Raw genomic sequence first — 22411 nt, forward strand, 5'->3', positions numbered from 1 at the left:
ATAACCTGACCAGAAAGGGAATGAGGACCCTCTCGGCGGGGAGGGCAGATGGACATTTCCAGAAAGTCCGAGTACCACGCTCTCCTGGCCCAATCCGGAGCAATGAGGTTCATGCGGGAACCGAACCTCCGTAACACTTGAGGAATGACGGGGACTGGAGGAAACGCGTACAGCAGTGGGAATGACCAATCCACCATGAACGCGTCTCCTAAGGCTCCTTTTGGAGGAAATTCCCTTGAGCTTAACCTCTTGCACTTCCGGTTGACACTGGTTGCGAAGAGATCCACTTGCGGGGTTCCCCAAAGGGTGAAGATCTCCTGAAGAACTTCCTGAGCCAACTCCCACTCATGAGAGACGGCTCTGCCTGCTCAGTGTCTCAGTCGCCGCATTTTCGTCACCGGCCAGATGTACTGCCGAGATCGAAATTTCCTGCTGGATGGCCCAGAACCAGAGCTGCATTGCCTCTCTGCACAATGGGAGTGACCCTGCCCCCCCTTTTTTGTTGAGGTAATGCATGGCCACTGTGTTGTCTGTCATGACCAAGACACTCTACCCCTCCCCCGCCCCCCTGTACCGAGGGCAGGAAAGCCTTCAGGGCTAGCCTGATGGCTCGCAGCTCTAACAGAATGATGTGGAGTCTGGACTCCGACAGAGACCAACAACCGCTGGCAGTCGAGTTGTTGGCATGAGCGCCCCATCCTGTGAGGGAAGCGTCCGTCACTACTGTCACCTCTGGCCACGGTTGCCAAAACAGTTCCCCCTTCATCGGGTTCCCTTTGTTCACCCACCACAGCAGGTCCTGGGAGACTGAGCGTTGGATCTGAATAGGATCCGTCATCCTGCTGGAGAACTGCAACCACGGCATCTTGAGGACCCATTGCAGGGATCTCATCCGCAGCCTGGCCTCTGGCATCAAACAAATGCAGGAAGCAATGAGGCCGAGCAACCTTAAGAACTCGAAAGCCGGGAGACTGTGGGCATATTGAAACTTGTCCACCATCTGTACAATGTGATGAGCCCTTACCTTAGGAGGCGAACACTTCCCCAAGGACGTGTCCAACACAGCCCCGATGTACTGGAGCTGTTGGGAAGGTGTCAGGTGGGACTTCTTTAAATTCAGGGAGAAGTCCAGCCGGTAAAGGGTGCGGAAGGTGACACCAAGATGATCCAAGGCTAGCTCGGGAGAGCACGCCCCATCAGCCAGTCGTCCAGGTAGGGGTAGATGTGAATAATCCCCCCCTTGCCTGAGGTACGCTGCCACCACCACCATGAGCTTGGTGAAGACCCTCAGGGCGGAGGTCAATCCGAACAGCAGGACCCGAAACTGAAAGTGCAAGTCACCCGCTGCAAACCTCAGGTACTTTCTGTGCACGGGATGAATCGGCACATGAAAGTAAGCATCCTTGAGGTCCAGAGACACCAACCAATCCTGAAGTTGAAGGGCCTGGAGGACTTGAGAAAGAGTGACCATCATGAACTTGTCCTTCCTGAGAAGTTTGTTCAACCAACACAAGTCCATGATGGTTCTCAATCCCCAGTCTTTCTTTGGGATCAAAAAATAAGGGGAATACCAACCCTGGCTCCTCTCTGCTACAGACACCAGTTTGATGGCACCTTTCTCCAGCAGGGACAATATTTCCTGCTCAAGGAGCGGATCCAGACTCTTCAAAGAGTGTTTCCCTGGTGGATTGTCGTGAGGCCGCTGGAGGAAGGGAAGGCAGTAGCCGTGGCCTATGGTATCCAGAACATACGCATCTGAAGTAATGGCCCGCCATTCTTCGAGATGCTGAGACAGTCTGCCCCCAATCGGCGAACCATGGGACATGGCCTCACGATTATTTGGAAGCGGCTGCGGCAGTGCCTGAAGGCAAAGAGGCAGCTGCCTGAGCAGCTTTGACACCACAATTTCCCCGACCACTACGGGTACTTTTTCGCTGGCCCCTTTGACTGGTGGCTCCTCTCGTTCTACCAAAGGAGGAGTAGAAACAAAAGGAACCTCCCTTCCACTGCTGTCCTCTAGGACGAAAAGGCAGAGGTTTATGCACTGCAGCGCTTAAAGACTTTGCCGCAGCTTTTGAGATCTGCAACCTCTCAAGGCTCTCGTCAGCCTTGCTGCCAAATAAATGTGCGTCATCAAAGGGCATGTTCAGAAGATGGGCCTGCACATCCGGAGCAAACCCCGACTTCCGCAACCACGCAAATCTGCGTATAACGGTGCTCTCAGCAATGGACCGGCTCACACTGTCAGCCGTATCCAAACCCGACTGAAGGGCCTCACACATGGCATCCTTGCCATCCTGCACAATAGCAAGGAAACCATCCCTTTCTTCCCCCTCGGGTAGACGCTCAGCCGCAAAAGCAACACAAGACCACGGAGTGTGTGTAAACCTTGCCAAGGCACACGTGGAATTGGCCGATTTGAAGGCCATGCTCCCTGCAGAAAACACCTTCCGTGACGAGGAAGACTAGTGGCGGGAACTACTCCGGGACCAAGAAACCTGGGATTCCTTCCAACGCGGAGAGTCGCCTCTCGAGTCATCGGTGGAAACCCCCTTGGACTTGGAAGTCTGGGACTTAACAGGCTTTGATCCCCTACCCACCTGTAGCTTCCCCTTCCGCTCCTGCAAGGCCTTTGCAGTCAGCGTCTGGCATTTCAAGCAGTCGTCAGTGTGGTGCGACTCGCCGAGGCACCACAAACAAATGCGGTAGGGGTCGGTGAGCGACATCTTGGACTTGCAGTCCCAGCAGGTCTTGAAACCGGACCACGGAGTCGGAGGGGGGTCGAAGAGAAAGACATCTTCAATGAAGAAAACACACGAGGCACGCCGAGTCTCACAAAGTTAACACGTTCGCGGAAAAAACGGAACTGAGGCTACGGGTGCCGTGCGTCCCATTTATAACATCCTGTGACGTCGTCCTTGGTGGAGGCCCTCGAGGAACATGGACCAGACGCCATCAATGCAGGACACCCTCTACCGAAAAAGTTCCCGAAGTGCACAGCTGTGGACATAACATGTCAAAGATGTGGAATGCGTTGGAGGACACAATCCATTGGAAATGCTGGATGCTTAAACTCCAAGTAGCTGTGTGCGTACGCCAGCCCATGTACCCCATAATAGTGCACAAGTGAACGTTAACCTGGGAAGACTTCTTTCAAGAAGCCAGGCATGTTCATATGAGGAGTATTTTTCTCCCTGGCTTTGCTGGACGAATCCACCCGCTTGTTGCCACCAGAAATTACTGTGTTCTTCCGTCCACAAATAAAAGTAAAAGCACCTTGCTTCAGTTGGCAGGACCTATAAAGACTGGAGGTTTGGTTCTACACCAGTTGTTCCAGGTTCACTGGAGATCTAAGAGGACCATGGGAAACTGACATTTAGATTAGAGCTTTGACAAACTGCCCACTTCCTGCCAAGCAGCGATATCCTTGGACCTTACCCTCTCATATCTTGGAGCCTGCATGTTAATTGAAGAGATCATCCACTGAAGAGAAAGTCTGATCAGAGTCACAACCCATCACCTCCAACCTTCAGCATACGCCAACCAGCCCAGTGAGGCCTGATCCTCAAGGGAGAGACAATCTTACAGCAGTTCTGCCAAGAGGTTAGCAGTGACAAACCCAAACTCACTACATCTGGTGATGCACAGCTTGGTGGGGCCACCTTCTCACCCACGGCAACCTTGAGCATTCACGGGTGGCAACTTTGCCTGATGAGAGCTTAAGAGCAACTCTGGTTGCCAAAGAGTGGCCCTGGAGCAATGCACTTGCTGTACACACGCCCAACAACAACAACACGTCCCTTGTCTGCACAGTACTTAGTTGAACGCCCGGTGGTTGTCAAGTACCACAAGTCTATGCTGTGCACTTTCATTTGATCATTGGCAAACTAAAGGCATTTAATCATTGACCCACAGTGCCACTGCCTCAACTTTTGGTCACACCTGCACATTGCACATTGCCACAGGCACTGTCAAACCATTTCATCAGAAGAACATGAAACCACTGGATCGGAAGACTCACAAGTCCTAAAGGGGTTGTCCGTTTCTGCATGGTCCTTCATTGCTGCTTCACACCAATTGCGACATCCAACAAATCTGACGCAGATGATGGACCCAGAAAATATCTACGAGGAGGCTGCGCCAAGGAATCTATGAAGGATGGAGACAAGCCATGACAACCCATAGCTTACATAGACCAAAAGGCACCTAAGACTCAAAGCCCATAGCTGCCCACAACGTTCAACGCTGTTAAGTTCCCTCCTTTGCATTGTTCTGCAAATATGGCAGCCCCAGCTTTGTTGTAGAGACTATTTGGGCCCAGCACACCTCAACAGAGGCTCCTGGTATTCAGAAGAATTGAACTACAGCTCACTTCATAATCTTTAGAGCTCTTATATTTCAAGCTGGACAATTACCTTGTCCTTTTGGTCCTTAACAAGATCTTGTTACTTCTTTACTGGGCTCCACTACCTGCACTTCTCCCTTGGTTTTGTAGCTTATCCAATTTTCCACATACAGTTTATCAGGCTAACTTCCTGGTGCCTATTTTCAGATATTGGTTTAGCACGAATGATAATGTCTACATTACAAGTATTCTACCACCAGCAAAGTGCCACCATGAAAATCTGGCCAGAGTACCATTAATTAAGACCCACGTGTGAAGTTCTACTAAGAGCAGCCTAAATGCTTTTGTTCACCATACCATGTACCATAGTCATGGACTTGTCCTTCAGAGTCTTATAGCTTAGCCCACTCAGTCAGCCTTTAGGTCTATAAACCATTTGGATAATATAATTAAATAGAGCGCAAAATATCGGGACCAGTAATCTCTTGGGACAGATGTTATTGGCTTGTCTCAAAACCACCAGTGACTTCAAGAAAATATTCTTAGTTTGTTTTAGTTCAGCCCCAGGTCCCTTAAGCTGCAGGTCCTAAATGTGCACTCTAAATTTGATTGCTTTCCTTCCTTCCTCCCTCCCTCCCTCTACTGGCTCCCTTTCTGAGCCTTGATATGATTCAAGAATGCGTGCCTGGCCAGAAGGCTGCCCATGTGCATGCCATTCACTATCTGGCCTCCAAATTGATGGTCTAAGGTGGAAGCAGGGCTTCCGAAGCCATCAGGTCCTCCAGATGGAGGCACTGATGTTTCTCCATATCTCTATATTTAAGAGATCTTTGTCAGGTTCAGCCGTGGCATGTTGAAATGCAAAATGGGATAGAGTCTATAATTTCTGGAGTTTTATTAAGCTTTATGATCAACTGTAGTCCCATTTTAATGCTTTAACAAGAGCAGCATAACTAGGGAGTTTCTATTGGTATTTTAGGCTGTTTTGGCCGGATGCAGTTTCTAATTTTGAACTGTATTGTACATGTTCTGAAATTTGTATATGCTAGTTTGTATAGCACTCTGCTGCACCTGGCTGCTTATTCACACTTCAATGGATCTATAAATAAAAGGCGTGCCACAAAGAGCAAGCAGATGGCTAAATATACAAATGAGCCTGGCCTGCATGCATATGAGACTTGTTACTTGTATTATTTTAAAAGAAATCTTTTGTTGCAGCCCAATGACCGGTCTGTGTTCAAGGTAATAATATGGTGAATGATGCACTTGAATGAAGCCGCGTATGCGTGGGTTAGGCGTAGTGCGGGGCAGGAGTCTTGCCAACCTGTTTATTTTATGTTTTGATGAATCTGTTCTAAGTCTTAGGGTTGTTTGGCCACAAGCTTATATGAACAGGTGGGCCAAATTGAAATCCTGCTGATGCATTTGAGCTAAAGTCATATTTCAATTAGCTAAATTGGGACTTTTGCGTTAGATTGTTTCAGCAAGTTGATAATCAAAAGCAAATGCTTAACTCCAGGATTTTAGTTTTCAGGGAATTAAATTAAAAACTCTAGTCATTAGTATAAAATGAGTCACTTGTGTTTCCAGCTTACTTTGCTTAATTTACTTTGTAGTTATTGCAAATGCACAAATTACATCTTTTTTAAAAAAAAAATTGCAAGATTGCCACTTAGCAAAGTTCAGGGCACAATTTCACAAAACGCCAGTAATATTTTCGACACCCTAGTAACATTTTGATTGAACTGTTCCATCATGTTGAGATGTACATTAATTTTGTCTGCATTTAAACATAAACGTTGCTCAAACACATGGATATTTAATCATGTATTCACCCTTAATGCAGCGTGCTGCAATGTTTGCTGTCAATGAACATCAACAGCCATTGAAATGTAATTGGGTACCCTCTCTTTGCTTTCGTAGGACATACCAATCCCCACAAAAAGTGAACATTGTACCCGAATAATGTTCAGCTAGGAGAAGAAACATGTAGGGCTAGTGTGGAGTACCCATACGTAACCAGTAGTTAGAAGAACTCATGCGAGTGAGGTTTATGACAGCTATTGCGTTAAATGGGTTTGCCACTCAAACCTTGCAGTGTTTAGATGTACAACTAATAATAATAATAATTAGCTATTTATACAGCACTTTCATTAAAGCGCTGTACATAGAACATTTACATACAATTATGATCACCCAACCGAAGTTCGTACTCATTTATCAACTGCAGGAAGATGAAAGGCTGAGCTGGCCTTGCCGCGGTTCAAACCAGTGACCTGCAGATAACGCACATATCCCACCAACTAGCGCTTTGTTCTCTTGCTTTCTTTGAGCTTGCTTACCTAACATTTGTATTAAGATTTGTTTTTGCGTTTCATCATTGTTTCAGCCAACTTCCTTAGTTTGTTTCATAATTTTAAGAATTGTTTGTGTTGATATGGTGGGTGTTGGTATTAATAAATAATATTTCATTGATTTGTTTGCCATATACACATTTTGTATAACTTTGCATAGGATATAAGCTGGGTCTGGAATTTTCTCCAATCAATGACGTGTCATATCCTTTGGCGATATACAACTAGCTGTCATTTTGTCTTGTATTGGTGAACTACCCGGGTACACCCCTAGTTGCATGCACTAACCCAGTTACCTCTCATGTGTATGTAATAGGGAACAAGGAGCTTGCTGGTCCTAACTGACCTTTTATATTAGGTCAATTCTCCCGAGGTTAATTCTCCAGAGGTCAATTGGGAAAAGGTCAATTAGGATACATCCGTAAATCACAGAGCAGGTGGCAGGTATTGGTTCCCATGGTGCCCCCAGTCCCAGCCTTCAGAATGTGATTTGATCACAGATTATAGCAGTTTCCCTTGCATGGCTTCCAATGTCTCGATGTATGTAATCTTACCGCAAAAGGATCTGCCTGCTCCCAGGAGATGGGGGCGCCCCAGGATACAGGGCGCATTTCTTCAGGCAGAGACTCTGGAACCACCAGCAGGATGAAGCAGATGTCAAGCAGAGCCACACCAGTAGCCAGCAGCACCACTAGGGCATCGCCATAGGTGCGCGAGAGGCAGGCTCCAATAGCAGGACTGGTAACCAGACTAGCTGCAAAAGTGGCAGACACCTAGGAAAGAAAGAAAAACGAGGCAGCTTATGAAATAAATCCTGAAAAGGAGAATGGTCCTGCCAATCTACATGGGCAGAGAATTTGCCCTCAAAACCTGAAGATCGCAGCAGATCTGGGAATTCGTTCACTCAAGATTGGAGCTGCTACCCTCCTCTGGCACATCATGGAAAAAGCACCTGCCGACTCCAGAGCTTCAGAGGGGGCAACAGCACGCATTATCCACAATGCAACAGGAAGGCAAAGGCTGGTGCCAAGGAGATTGTTTGACAATTCAAGCCCCAAAACATTATGCACGTCAATGGACCACTCAGAGTGTTCATTGAAAAATGAACATGGTTATTTATATTTGGGTTTCATAAAACATGAAACATGATACCACAAATACAGAAGATGCAAAGGACACACCAGAGCCACCAGGCCCACTGTGACTAGAGGCTTGCAGGATAAATAACTCCTCGAAAGACAGCATGGACAATAGTTTTTAGAGACGTTCTGGTAGTTAAAACTACTTAACAAGCACTCTGCCTGTAAATGTTCAGATCTACCGTGGAAAGGAGCATCAGGGTCGATTAAACAAGGGAGCCTTGCACTTTCATTGAGACTTCAGAAAAAAATCCAGAGATCAGTTTAGAGCAGGTAAAAAGGCTCAGTACCATTGAGGGGCACCGCAGCAGTATGTTTTAGCTGATTTTAGATTGGAAAAGTTAGCCTCATAGGACTGTGGGTCAATGTTTGAGAGGCACCAATCTTACTTGTTTTTAAAGGCAACTAATTAGTTGGCGCACTTGGTGAAGGAGAAAGAAGCCAGCAGAACCACGGCCTGGGCACAACACAGAGTGGCAATAGATCATCTGTGTACAGCATTTAGAGGTATTACATAATTTGGTACAGTTATAAGCATGTGAAATATAGTGGGTACTGGGGAAATAGGATTTCCCTGTAGGTTTCCCCATACGTCTCCGGTGCCCTTGCCCTCGATAGTGAGACCATTTTGGCAACAGTCGTGAATGCACGAAAAAAGGCTGTGTTTTTTTTTACTTCTGGAGAGGAGTGGCAGGGCGTACCAGTACTGGCGCGCCAGGTGGAGAGGAAGTCAGGGCAGGGGGAGGGCAGCGCAAGGAGGAGAGAGAACTCTCGGAATGAATATGGTTTGAGATTGCAGGATGCAAGGTGAAATGCAGAGAGCTAAAGTTAGCCAGATTTCTGTGTATGGGGTCTATGGATGGAGTTACGTATGAGGTGGAATTTGAAAAGGGTTCAGTGTCGCATAGAGGGCCTTTCAACGTGAAGGCCATGTGCAGAGTAAGGAGGAGAGTGCAAGGTTGTTAAGACTGATATCTGTAAAGTTCAAAATTTGATGGAGGAGGAAGAAAACGTGTAGAGAGGAAGACCTAGGATGGTGAAAGAAAAGATGGCTGTGGACAACAGTGGACATCCAGGATTCAGTAAAGTGGCAAATAAGGGAAGGATGCATTTTTCAAATACTGGGAAGGTTTAACCTGGCCAGAGTGACAGTAGATGGAATGACCTGCTGAAGATTTAGCTTTCTCAATGAGCTCCATATAGGGTTTAGGGATGAGATTAAGGGGAAAGGATATGTGGAGGATATGCTGTATACTGGGAAGTAAAGGGCTTCAGTGCCCAATGGTCAACTATTCCAAGCGTGAAGTGGCATGTAGTGGTGGATGGCAGAGAGACCATTGCATATACAGGACTGCTCATGGCTGGCGGAAGGGCAGCAGAACATGTCAATGTTGTTGGCCAATGATGCAAGGAGAAGCCAATGAAAGAATCAGTTTGCAGAGGGGTAGGGTGTCGAAGGGTAGAGTGTAAAGAGGAACAGGCAAGGTACAGATGCTTGAGGAACGCCCACTGGGAGAGAAAGGCAGGAATGAAGGGACCAGTGTTCCATGAAATTGAGGACTGTCCACCCCTCCCTAAGGCAGATTCACAGATGGTAAAATTAGAGGGGATATGTAGAAGAGAGTGGTGGCTGATGGTACTGAAGGAACCAAAAATCTATCATTGTGGATGAAAACTGAGGAGCCTTTGAAATGGTGACCAGTGGTAAAGAGGTTGGGCAAGTGCAGTTTCCATGGAGTGCTTGCTGTGCTTCCCATAACTGAGGATGTTGGCCAGTCACAGTTATTAGTCTCTGAGTTGAAAACAATATAGTTGAACACTACACATTGAAGAGGCCACTAGTTGGCAGGCTCCTAGGGTCAGCAAGGCTTGTTATGAGGATGGGCAGGTCACGAGCACATGCAGCAAGAAGGAAATATCGCAGATTCACATACAGGTGCAGAAAACAAAAATCTAGAAGCAGATCAGGGTTGCTAGGACCTTGGTCACCTGGAGACTGCACCCCACTTGGTAGCGCTAGCTTAGAGGAGGGAGTAGTGGTGGGAAGAAGAGATGTAACGGCAGGGAGCCCAGATTGTCTTAGATTCTGAAGAGTGGACACATCCCATTAGCCATAGGAGGGACGACTAATCCCAGGTCCTGCTGGACTCATGAGCATCACATAACCCTTACCTGACCCACTCCATTTGCACTTACCAGACCATATGCTGTGCTGCGCTCATGTTCCTGAGTAATGTCTGCAACATAAGCAAAAATCACAGAGAAGGTGACAGCAAACACCCCGGACATGGAGATGACGGCAAAGTACCACCTGCAGCAGAGGGCACAAGAACAACAATATTGTGCACAGGACACTGGCAGAAGTCAAACACATCACTCCTTCCCACTAAGTATGAGCCCAGTGTTCATAGACATGCAGCCTGAAACAGCAGTGAACAGACACACAGACGGCCTCCACAATAGCATGGACCCAGGACATGTGTGCATTGACTGCTGTCTGGCGTGGGTTTGTGGCCCTACAATGGCATGGATGCAATGTTGAAGAGACTGATTCAGTCTCTCTTCTTCATTTAAAAGTAATTTCCCCACCCATTTAAAATCACCCACCCTGTTTTTTCACTACCCCTTTCCATTTTTGGACCAGCTTCACATCTATGCGACAACACAATCAGCAGCGGGCAAGGTGGGAAGGGGCCCTATTTTGGTGCTGGCTGTGTGTGCTGTTTCATTGGCAACAGAAAGAGGGAGATGTTTATGCATGGGCGCAATAGATCCGTTAAAAGTCTGGAACCACAACCTCTCCCATCTGGCACCTTCTCTCCAGCGTGACATGTAATTATACCTTTCCTTTGCTGTCATTGGAGAAGAGGTATCATTGATTATTTTAAACAGATTGAAGTAATCATCACTGTGACCATGGAGAACAGCAATGTACTCTTACCTGGAGTTCTGCAACGTGCCATATGCATGCAAAACGCTGAAGAGGTATGAAGTGTCATGAATAGGGAGGCAACACACAAGACAAGCATATGAAGTGCTCTTAACAGGTTCATTCTTGGATTTCAGATTCGTAAGAAAATCACTAACAGTATAGAAGAGCCTAACGGGCCTTGGGCTTTAGTATTTCCCAAAATGGTCCTCCCTTGTGAACAGTAGATCGCCTCCATGGTTTGCTCAACTGGGGTGATGCCCTAACACATTTGGAGTTGAGTTGCCAAGGATTTTGAGCCTTTCAGAAACATATGCAGCAAGGATGGAAATCTAAGCAAAACAGTGAAAGGAAGGAGGATTAAGTAAACTTCTTGAAAAGGTCCAATCTTAAGGACCGGGCTCCACCCACAGCCTGATATCAAGACGACTCCTGGACATCCGCCCATGGCAGAGTTTAGCAAATCACCAACAGTAATAGGGTTTTAAGACTGTCCCAGAGGACGTCGCGGGTGAGGACTGTTCTTGCGGTGGTTCAGGTCTATGCCACGTTTGTAGCCTTTGTCTTGAGCTGGACTCTTGCGTCATCCTGGACAAACGTGTTGGTTGTCAGTTTGAGGATGAGGTTGCAGCATTGCAGCAGCTACATGAGAAAGACCAGAGTGACCTGCCATCCCCATCCCTTGCCCTAGGGTAGAAGGCATTTTCCAGCCTTATGGGTACATCCATGGAGAATCTACCCTAAAAGCTTTGTTTAACCATTAGCAAGTTGTTATGGTCAGAGAAAGGATCATGAGGACACCAGAATGGAGCAGAGTCTATCAGAGATGCATATGAAGTAGGCAGTGCGGAATGGAGCAGTTAGGCACCACCACTCAGGCAAAGCTTCCCCAGTAAATCTCTGCTCAGACGTTTGTGTAACACAGGTGAGCGAACCACAATTGCATTCCAAAGAGGAATGCAGGACCTCAAACTCACTGCAAACTGCTAGGCACTGCACTATTGAGTGAACACAACAGCAAGACTTCTTTATTTGGGCTGGTGGGCTCTACTCCCACCAGGGTCTAGATCCTAGCTCACATCTAGTTTTTACTCTGTGCTTCAAGGATCGTAAAGTGTGAACCCTGCCATGACTGGGCCCATGTAAGCAGGACAATCCTTTTAACTTTACTTCCCTTAAGGTTTGTCTTTACTGGCTTAGCCAACTCCCCCTGTAGGTCATGTTTGCGGTCTTTGTCTTGATCTGGACTCTTGGCGTCATCCCGGACAAATGTGTTGGTCGTCAGTTTGAGGATGAGGTGGCACCATTTCAGCTCCCAACTTCTGGAGCTCCCTTTTTGATTGTCCAACCAAGGGCTCTCCGCTCCTAGTTCTTTTTCTTCTAAGCTGCGTCTTGCTACTGTGCATTCTTGCCTTAGGCAATGCAGGTTATCGTCTACCAATTGTTCTTCATTAACTCCCCTCGAACACCACTGACTCAGAGGAACAGTGTCCCATCTCCTCTGCAATCGGGAGATATGACCCTATCCCCCCTGCAATCGGGAGATATGCCCCTATCCCCTGTGCAATCGGGAGATACAGCCCCTATCCCCTGTGCAATCGGGAGATATGCCCCGACCCACTCTGCAATCGGGAGATATGGCCCTATCCCCTCTGCAATCGGGAGATATGCCCCGACCCACTCTGCAATCGGGAGATATGGCCTTATCCCCTCTGCAATCAGGAGATATGACTTTTCTTTTTATAGAAGCTTCGATTTGTGGACCAGTTTTCCCATTAACTTCATGTAGAATGATTGACCTCGGCTTAATGGTTCCATCGCTTCCCCAATATTGTGACTGGTGGTCATGGTTCCCTGCTCGCCCTTTTGGAATCAGGCATGTGTAATCATGACAGCCGGACATGTCAGCATCTCTGTGCCCCGGAGACACCCTCTCCTCTCACATGTTCCCAGATTTTTCATTTCAGTGTCCACTGAAGGATTCCTGATCAGCGTACACCCCAAGAATGCACTGACTTGTCATTCCAGCACTGCATATTGAGCCTGGGACAGTCATATCTGCAAAAATCACTTCTCACCGCTGGGACAAAGCGTCAGGGTCAAATCAACCAACGGTCAGCTGTATTACCTAAGCCTATGTTCTTTTAACAAACATCGAGTGCATTTACTTTTTTAGCCATTAACGGTGTCCTTTAATTAAAAAAGAGGCTTGGCAAACTCTGGGGGAGCCTTCTTATACCCCTTTCAGTGGTTGCATCATGGCAGGGGCGCCCAGAGTTTCGCTACCGAAAAAAAACTTCAAAATGTTCAGGTCTCAAAATGTGCACTTACCAATGGCCATTGGAGTGTCATTACTGACCTTTTTGCGAGTAGGAAATTGTGTGCTGCGTGTATGACAGGAACTGAGGGTGGGGAGGGCCTTTTTATGCCTAGCTAGTAGCTTATACATTTCAATTTGCATCCATGAGTATTCATGTAAATATGTAATATAAAATTAGAGCCCAAAACGAATGGACTCCTCTGAGGAGTTATTTTTCAATTCATCTTTGCCAACCTACAGCAAATGTTACAAGGATACATAAATGGATTAGTGACAGTTTAGCGGAGGCTGCATCCCGACGCACACAGGGAAGGATACCATCGCATTACATAGTGGACAAGCGACACATTCACATCTAGCCACTCTCCCTCTCTGTGCACGTGTGTACGTGCACAAACACAGGCCTGTGTGGGAATGAGCATAGGTGTGTGTGCGCACATGTGCGTAAGTAAAAGTGCATCATTGTGAAAATGCTGTCGCAGGGCCTGTGGAACAGAATGCTCGACAAGCATTTCACCTGGGGGATAATGGTGGCATTCTGGGCTCCCAGCAGGCCACGCAAGGTAATAAAAGGGGGTGCACAAAGCAAACAAGGATGGACTACGTATCAATTTGCAGTAACTGGGGAAAGAGAACCAAAATGAAATAACTGAATTCCCGGTATCTTTCCCACTCATTGTCCCAGTTCCAGTTCATCTGCCCCCAGAATTTTTATCCATAGGGTTGACCTCACCCTGTGGGATGAGATAAGGAAAGGGTTGGTAAAACCACCTACAAGGCCTGGGGCTGTCAGTTAACACATAAAACGTGGAACACTATGCTTGAAAGTGTTGGAATGGAGGAGTAAATAAACCTTGGCATGGGTCCAATTTAAAGCGGTCGGGATATCTGTAGTCCAATGTCCAATTCCAATGCAGCAGGGGCTCACCCAGATGGTGACCTTCAGGGCCCAGAGTAAAACATCTCTGCAGGCTTATTTCTCGGCCTTGAAAGTGGTTCCAAAAGCAGAGTCAGCCTCCTACACACTCGGCCCATGGCAAGACCATGTTATTCCCCCCCCCTCTTTGCTGGTCAAACTGCAGTTCTCATTACTCGTTAAGCCAAAGACCCCCCAACCCCCTCCTGATCATAATCCCACCACAGGCTCCTCGGGTTCTCAGAATGTTCAGCACCTGCACTAGCAGAGTAGAGTAAGGTGTTCTTGTTCTCCCCATCCGATGTTCCCCTTCTCCCGCTCATCTCACCCGCGCTGATTTATGTCCTTGCTCACGTTCTTGTGTTCTCGAACTCTCGTTTGTTTTCGTGTTCTCATGCTCTCATTGCGCTCTAGTTCGCCCTCCTCGCCCCACATTTTACTCCGAATCATCTGGAGTGTTAGCTGCCACCCAGCAGACCAACTCTGCTTGAAGCCTCATCTTCCTTAAGCTCTGCCTTAATTGGCTTTGCCACTTGATTTTCTGTACTTGTGCTATTTCTCCTTGCACACCAAGTCTCTGGAACACAGGCTGATGTCCCACACAGCATTGTCGGTTGGACTTTATTTTTTAGAAAAACATTTGGGCCTGGCTCCAACTAGCCCACTAAGCTCTCAGATCGGTGGTCCCAATCCTCTGCCACCCACCTCCTCCCCAATCCACCCTCCCATCATTAAAGCCCATAAGCACCCAACCTCAGCCTAAGAGGATTCGTGCCTCACACACCAATATAACCATTATCTGAAAGTCCCCAACAGGGCTCGGGAACCTCTCGAAGGTCGGACAGCTTTCCTATCCATAGACCCGGGTCGTCCTTGACCCTGGGGAGTCAATAGAGGAGCTTGGAAAGCTGCGTTTTCTTGGGCATGGATTCCACATGCCTTGGCTCACCACGAAAATGTAAAAGGCTCAGAAAGCCGACAACAGCTAAGCCATAGACAGGTTTGCCGTTCTTAAGCACTTTGCACACAAGCCTAAGGTTTTGTTAACTAGGACATCAATAAATGAGGAAACCAAAAATGAGGGTTTTTTGCTCGTTTTTCTGGGAGCGGTTGCAAAATGGGCGAATTCGAATTTCTGACATACAACTCTCTTGCCACCTGCATTTTCTTGAGCATGGCTTCAAAATGCCTCAGCTCCCATGAGTGCATTCCAGACCTACCCCCTGGCGCAGTGTACACCTCTTCTCCAGCTCTCTTTCAGTGCTGCACCCCATAGTATATAGTTGAGTGCCACGATCAATTTGGTCCAATTGTACACATGGCTTTTCCAACTTTTCCTTCCCATTCCTTCCTGAGAACTTTATCTATCCCTTGCCCTTACCCAAACTATCCACCAGACTTTGCTCCTCCCTACCACTACTGACGGTTCTATCATACTCCTCCCTTGCCTCTCTGAGAGGCTGAAGCACTTCAATGCCATGAACTGTAGCAGTAGGTGCTATACAAATCCAAGATAATAGCACACACATGCAGAGAGGGGGACAGAACGACAGGGGATCAGAGAGAAAGAAAGTGAGAAATAATGGGCATTCATATTGGCTACTTTGTAGTGCAGGGATATAAAGGTGGCTCTATGTTTACTTTCAGACAGGATGCAGGATGTTGCATCAGCTGAACAATGTCAGGATTCAAGTTATTAATTTATGTTTGGTATTGTGTAACAAGTGCTGCAGAATGGCAAAGATCCATTCGGAAATGGCACCCCACAAGAACAGGACTGCTCATTTTGGGGTCTAATGTACATCATTTACAAGTGTGTGTGAGCCCCTCTATTGAGAACGAACATGCTTTGAATAAAGTGTTCTATGTAATTTCTTCCATACCTGGGTCTACAACCACATTTTAGTTCACTGTAGATCAGCCTGTTCGCAGAGATAGGGGCAGTCCACCACCAAAATGCTAGGCAATTCTCCTAGTGAACAAGAGTACCATCAGTAACCCCATACACGTGTTTCAGCCTTGTTGGGCATCATCAGTGAGGTGAAGCTGAGCCTCCATAAAACAGTGAGCAAGAGGTCCACGTCTGGATCACCCTTAGTGACGTAGGGTGATGTATTCTTAATGCAAGAATGCTGGTTTATTGGTATGTTCATAAAAGATGATTACAAAGTATATTACCGTACCGCCACAAAAGGCCCCACAGGTAAACCCAAGGGGGCCTGAGAACGGGTGTTGCCAACTATTTGGAATCTAGAGAAACTAACCAATAAGGTAAATATGAATGTGCTGCCGCCTGAAGTTAAGCTAAATACAGGAGTATCCATGATAATTATAAACGTGTAGAACCAAAACATACCAGTGACATTCATAAAGTCATTGAAGAGGCGTTTGAGAATACCACCCGTGAGTCCGAATTAGATCTATGTAGGGGCCGGGGACTTGAATACATGCGGTTGTGAAAACATGGAAGAGAAAGGAAATCAGGGTATTCCCTTCTCCGATTCCCCAGGCGATTTCTTATGGTGTCAGAAATAATAGAGCAGGCAAAAGATGGCTTAAGCCGATTAATAGAAATGCCTCCCTATGCTTAATGACCCACACCAGGTGCTATACCAGGAAAACCCACTTGGTCAATGGGGAAGAAAAATAATCTGTCTTTCATTAATTAGCAGGACTATAATAGAGCAACAGAACTCATGATGAATCACCGTAAATCTACAGATCATGCAATGCCTTCCTTATTTCTTGCCATTATTGTTAAAGCTCAAACCAAAGGGGAACTAGGTGAACTAAACCCCAACAGGAACATTATTAGATGGAATGAAATAAATGTAGCAACATTTGGTCTTCATATTGATGGATCTAGTAATGCTTTATTGCATAGGTTGGAAAACTGATGTGGGAGAACTCACAACTTGGATAGATCGCCTCACAGGATATTTTGGTAAATCAAAATGTTTTCCAACAAAATAAAGTGATACAAAGGGTAACATCTATAATGCAGCAATAGTGTCCGAAAAAAGAATGAGATACGACATCCATTTAAATAGATGCTGCTAGCAGCCTTGACGGGTCTACTAAAATCATTCTCATCAAAAATAGGAAAAATAAACATTGTAATTGGCTAAAGATCCATAAATCATCATCATTACAGATTGCCAACTGGCAATTAATGTTATGCCCATTTGCATCCCACTACACTAAGAAGCTCTGGAACGTAATGAACAGGTGTAATTCACCTGCTGGTAACCAACTGGTTAACGTGGTTGATGAAGAATCTTGGTGCTCTTTTGTTAAAGAACACATTTTCAATGAAAACCATGCCTAGGATCCTATCGAATGCACTGGAAACAAATTTGATATAACTTGGTACACACACACACAGACACACAAAATGATGTCCTCTTATATTCTTTAAAGAATAAATAAATACATAAATAAATAAATAAAACCCTTCCAGTCCGGTTTTAGAAAAGGCAACCACAGTTTGCTTAATATAATAGCACAATTATACACGGATACCCAGTAGTGGTGAGGCTGGATAACCTAGGGCATACCACCGGGAACATAAAGACAAATTGCAGACTGAAGCAAGGGTACGAAATGCCCCACTATTATTTAACTTATACATTGAAGATCTCCTTAGAATTTTAGACCAAGAGACAAATTATCCACCCAAGAGTGGGGATACCCACATTAGGTGGGTGGCTATGCAGAGAATATTGTGCTGTCGGATCATATGACTATTGGAATGCATAGATAGTTTGATGCCTTAGTGGCATTTTTGTGTGTGCTTTATTTAAGTGCACATAGTTGAAAGAAAACGTTTTTACACTAGCTTTGGAGCACAATACTATGATACAAATATAATGCAAAATAGGCGAATAATGTTATTTAAAAAAAAGAGGTCAACAATTCATACACTTATTGGCATTTTATAAAAAGGCACGATGTGTCCATCAGCAAGGTCAAGATGAAGACCGTGTTCTTCGGGGGGGTACCCTCTTTCATAGGATACATGAGAAGAAAAAAATATAAGAAAAAAAAAAAATCAGGAATTTTATATCCAATAAGACAGTGGCAAGGTTAGCTGTAACTAGAACTATTACAAAGTTATTTGAGGGTTTCTCGATGCAAGGTACCATAAACATATAGAAATAAGACTGACCACAACTCTATTATATGTTATGAATGCGGGACTGGAACAATGAAAAGGAATATTTGGCTGCCTAAAAAGGTACAATATGGAGGAAAGGTTCTATGTGATTATATATTTACATCGAAAAAATACTGATTTTGTTTTTATTTTAGGGGGTTCCTTAAGCCCTACCCTTTCTCTATGCTGATAACCCCACTCCAACCCCTTTCCCACCCATTTTAACTCCTACCCCCACCCCATATACATTTTATTTTTTTAATTTCAGTATTTTTTCACTGCACCTGTTTCTCTGAAAAATACCTCGTTTTTTCTTTTAGCGAAAATCACTCGATACCAGAGGAAATGATTAGGTTTACCCAATTGTACCCAAGTTGTAAACATAAGACTCGAACTAGGAATGGAATCATGGTTTAGTCAAGCAATGCTAAGAAGCTGCATTATACATAATAGAGACCAATTATGACCATCCTGTTTGGTCCCGTTTGGGGCAAGTTATTCCGACAGGGGAAACCATTTGCTACCGGGTGATCGCCTTTTTTAAAAAAAAAATATTATAAACTGGTCCATTGGAATTTGAGTTTTGATCAGTTAGTCCGAGAACTTAAATTCAAAACTGTTAGACAGGATAACATCATTAGACAGGAACAGATACTATTAAAAATAAAATCCACAGAGGAAGGAGTGGCTAATGCACATCTTATGAGTCAAATTCCGCTCATCATAAAAAATGTTCAAGCCGTGTTTTGATAAGGTTATTTTTGAAAATGGTGTGTTAATCAGTTGTCCTGTTTCGTAGTATTAGACCAAAGATTTGGGATTGCTAGGGAGGAAAGGATTTGTAGACTCAAGTAGACACATTGGGATGACATTTACAACAAAAACAAAACACAGGCACCAAGCAGGAGATTTAAGGGAAAATAAAATTGTTCAAAAGTTATTAAGAAAAAAACAAGCTCTTTTTGTGCCTACTCCCACTCATTTATCCATAGAGAAAAAGGTGTTTCCTTTGAACACCCATAGTACGAAAACCTCTGGACAGCTTTGAACCAAATGAGAAACAAATGAAAAACAACTTCGACACCATGTGCAGTAGGGTTTTTGTGGACTTTCTTTTAAGAAAGGTTGATGAGATGGAGGGGCGGCTGGGCGCAAACATATTCAGCCATCTCCCATGGTGCAGTGCAGTACTGAGCCTTTGCAGAAATAAAAATCAGACATCTTTTTACCCCCTTCAACGCAATTTATTTACCGGTAATCCCAAGGGAAGTACAAAAAGGAAAGTGCTCAAAATGGTATTTGGAGGAGAAAAGGAGTAGTTTTCTATCATGGAAGAGGTGAGAAGGGGGGAAATAAATCACATGTAAAGTGGATGAGTTAGGGATGGGCTGCAGAGCCCAATGTGCAATACCATTTTCGTCTTAATGTGGGAATCCTGTGTGATTTCCACAGAAATGTTGGAAGAAGCGCTGATAAAAAGGGATCCCACGAACCGATGAGCGAAAGGAGGTAATAGGGGAAGGTCAGGGAGTAGTTACACAAGGGAAGAACCTAGAAAGGATGAGTGGAGTACATGGAGTTAGAGAGTACAAGACTTACATTTTCAAGGGTTTTCCCCATTCCACGGTAGGTTAACCGCCATCTTTTTTTTTTCATGCATGCAAGCAGTTTTAACCCTAAATTTACAGGAGAATAAAAAGTAGTTTCCTAAAGAACTCCTTTCAAAATGTATTCTAACACATCAAGCGGGTAATTTAGCAAAATGCATGCAGTGCATGCAGGGGAACGCCAGCTTTAGTACTTATGTGCTGCTGCTGCTATTATTATTATCATTATTAACTGTAAACATTTATAAAAACAGATCACAAAAGTGAAGCGTAAAACCAGGAGATATTGCCGTTACTCTTCAATTTACACTTCTGTTTTTATTAAATGTAAATGCCACCTGCAAATTATTCTTGTCAGACAGCATTTACAATGGATTCCCATGAAATCTGCATTCTTTGATCTGGTGACGAAAACGGGTAGATTCCATCGGACGGAACACACACGAACACATACGAACACACCCTCCCCCCACGTTTTCCCAGGGCCATCAAGAACAGTTCCAATGGCTGGTGGGATCTGATAGTTCAGGGACACTGGCCATGGCCACAGTCTATTAGCCTATTTGGTGCAACAGGGACAGTGGACGCGACCCACAGCTGTGGCCACTGTCCTTGACAAGTGGTCCACAGTCTTAGTACTTAATTTTAGCAATGTGGACAGTGAACATGACCCTAGCCCATCAACACTTGCCATTGCTGATGGAAGTTGGGCACTAAGCACTCAAAAGAAATCCTTTGTTGGTGTGACTTAATCCAGTATTTTATTTTAAAAATGTTGCATAGAGGAGGGAGCCCCTGTACCATTATGCATTGTTGGGTGTCAAGGTTTTGAATTTCTCAAAATTAGCCATTATGCAGATCTAGATTCGTTTTTGGACACTGCCCAAAAATGATGTTAGGGGAGTAGGTAGGGCAGATATGACGCTAGGGAGGGAGCATGTGGGCAGGTAAGAAAGTATAATTTGGGAAGGTTTGGGGCTTGTGGATATTGTTGTTTTGTTTTTCCCAAATGTTTTGCAGAGCTCTAGATGGGACTTTGGAATGGCAAAAAATAAACAAAAGAGCAAATACTGCAATTCTATAATATGCTGTGATGTGACAATCTCAGTGATTGCTAGTTAGGGAAAAGGAGTATTTTAAGTAAATTTTAGGAAGCATCCATGTTTTTAATATAAAAAATGGGGATGTCTTCCCAAAGTAAAGTGTGGCAAGGCGGGGTGGGGGGAAGAGTATCAGCCGGGAAGATATCCTCTTCTTTTTCACAGTACTTAATTCGTAACCCTACCTTAACCTCTACATTCCTCTTCCTAATACCGAATAGTATCTTTCCTATATAACCGCATATCCTTCCTGGTCAAAGTCCCAGTACCCAATAGAAACCTTACCTTTACCCCCACATCCCTCTTCCCAGTCACATTCCACCCACTACCACTGCCTCACTATTCCTCATCACAGTTCCACACTACCACTCGTCCATCATCCACTACCACATCATAGTACCCCATTACCACCATGCCACTGTTTTTGGTCACAGTCCACCACATCACTATTCCTCGTCACAGTCCCTCACTACCATCTCACTATTCCTCATCACAGTCCTCCACTACCATACTACCATCTCACTATTCCTTGTCACAGTACCCCATTACTTCCACAACCTCACTCTTCGTCACAGACCCTCACATCACTCTTCCTCTTCACAGTACCTCACTTCCAATAGGTCACTTTTCCTCATCACAGTCCCCCATTACCACTCCCTGACTCTTCCTCCTCACAGTCAACGACTACCATCATATCACTCTTCTTTGTACTCCATTACCACAAACTCACTCTTCCTCTTCACCCCCCCACTACCGCCAACTCACTCTTCATCACAGTATCCTACCACTACGTCACTCTTTCTTGTCAGGCCTCCACTAACCTCACCTCTTCCTCATCCTAGTTCCGCTCCGAAACCTCCACCTCACGCTTCCTCATCCCAGTACCCAATAGTAATCCATGGCATTACTCCAACATCCCTGTTCCTGGTCACTGTACCGCGCTACCACCATCTCACTCTTCGTAGTCATAGTCCCCCAATACCACCACACTACTCTTCCTCATCAGTCTCCCCTCTAACACCACCTCACTCTTACTCATCCCAACAGTAATCCATGTCATTACTCCCACATCCCACATCCTCATCACAGTCCCCAAAGGTAATCTTGCCTTTAGCCCCCCATCCCTCTTCCTCATCATAGTCCCCCATTACTCCATCACACTCAGTCCCCCACTACCTTCACATCACTCTTCCTTGTACCAGTACCACCAACTCACACTTCCACATTCCACTCCTCGCCAAATTCCCCTACTATCACTCTTCCTTCACAGTCCTCCACTAAGATCACCTCACTCTTAGTCACTGTCCCACGATACCACCACCTCGCTCTTCCTTGTCACAGCCCCACCTCTCTTCCTTGTAACAGTCCCCACTACCACCAACTCCCTCCTCAGTCCGCATTGATCTCAACTCACATTACCCCCACTGCCCCCACATCCTTCTTCCTCCTCATCATTGTTGTCCTCAACCACCCCACTCTTCCTCATCAAAGTCCCCCAACTACCACCACACACTTCCTAGTTACAGTATAGCATTAGCAATCCCC

The 22411-nt window shown here is 45.5% G+C and overlaps 1 protein-coding gene across 2 annotated transcripts in view; it reads right to left on the reverse strand.

The window, feature by feature from the left end:
* Positions 1 to 22411, reverse strand: part of LOC138569735 (hippocampus abundant transcript 1 protein-like) — a 227720-nt gene that overhangs the window by 85602 nt on the left and 119707 nt on the right. For both annotated transcript variants that reach the window (XM_069647982.1, XM_069647992.1), the window contains exons 5-6: positions 10035 to 10149; positions 7254 to 7472 (exon numbers count right to left, since the gene is read on the reverse strand). In XM_069647982.1, the coding sequence (XP_069504083.1) occupies positions 7254 to 7472; positions 10035 to 10149 (334 nt within the window). The remainder of the gene's footprint in view (positions 1 to 7253; positions 7473 to 10034; positions 10150 to 22411) is intronic.

This window comes from Ambystoma mexicanum, chromosome 1p (genome assembly GCF_040938575.1).
Source record: "Ambystoma mexicanum isolate Mex_15411 chromosome 1p, UKY_AmexF1_1, whole genome shotgun sequence".
NCBI classification, from domain to species: Eukaryota; Metazoa; Chordata; class Amphibia; order Caudata; family Ambystomatidae; genus Ambystoma; species Ambystoma mexicanum.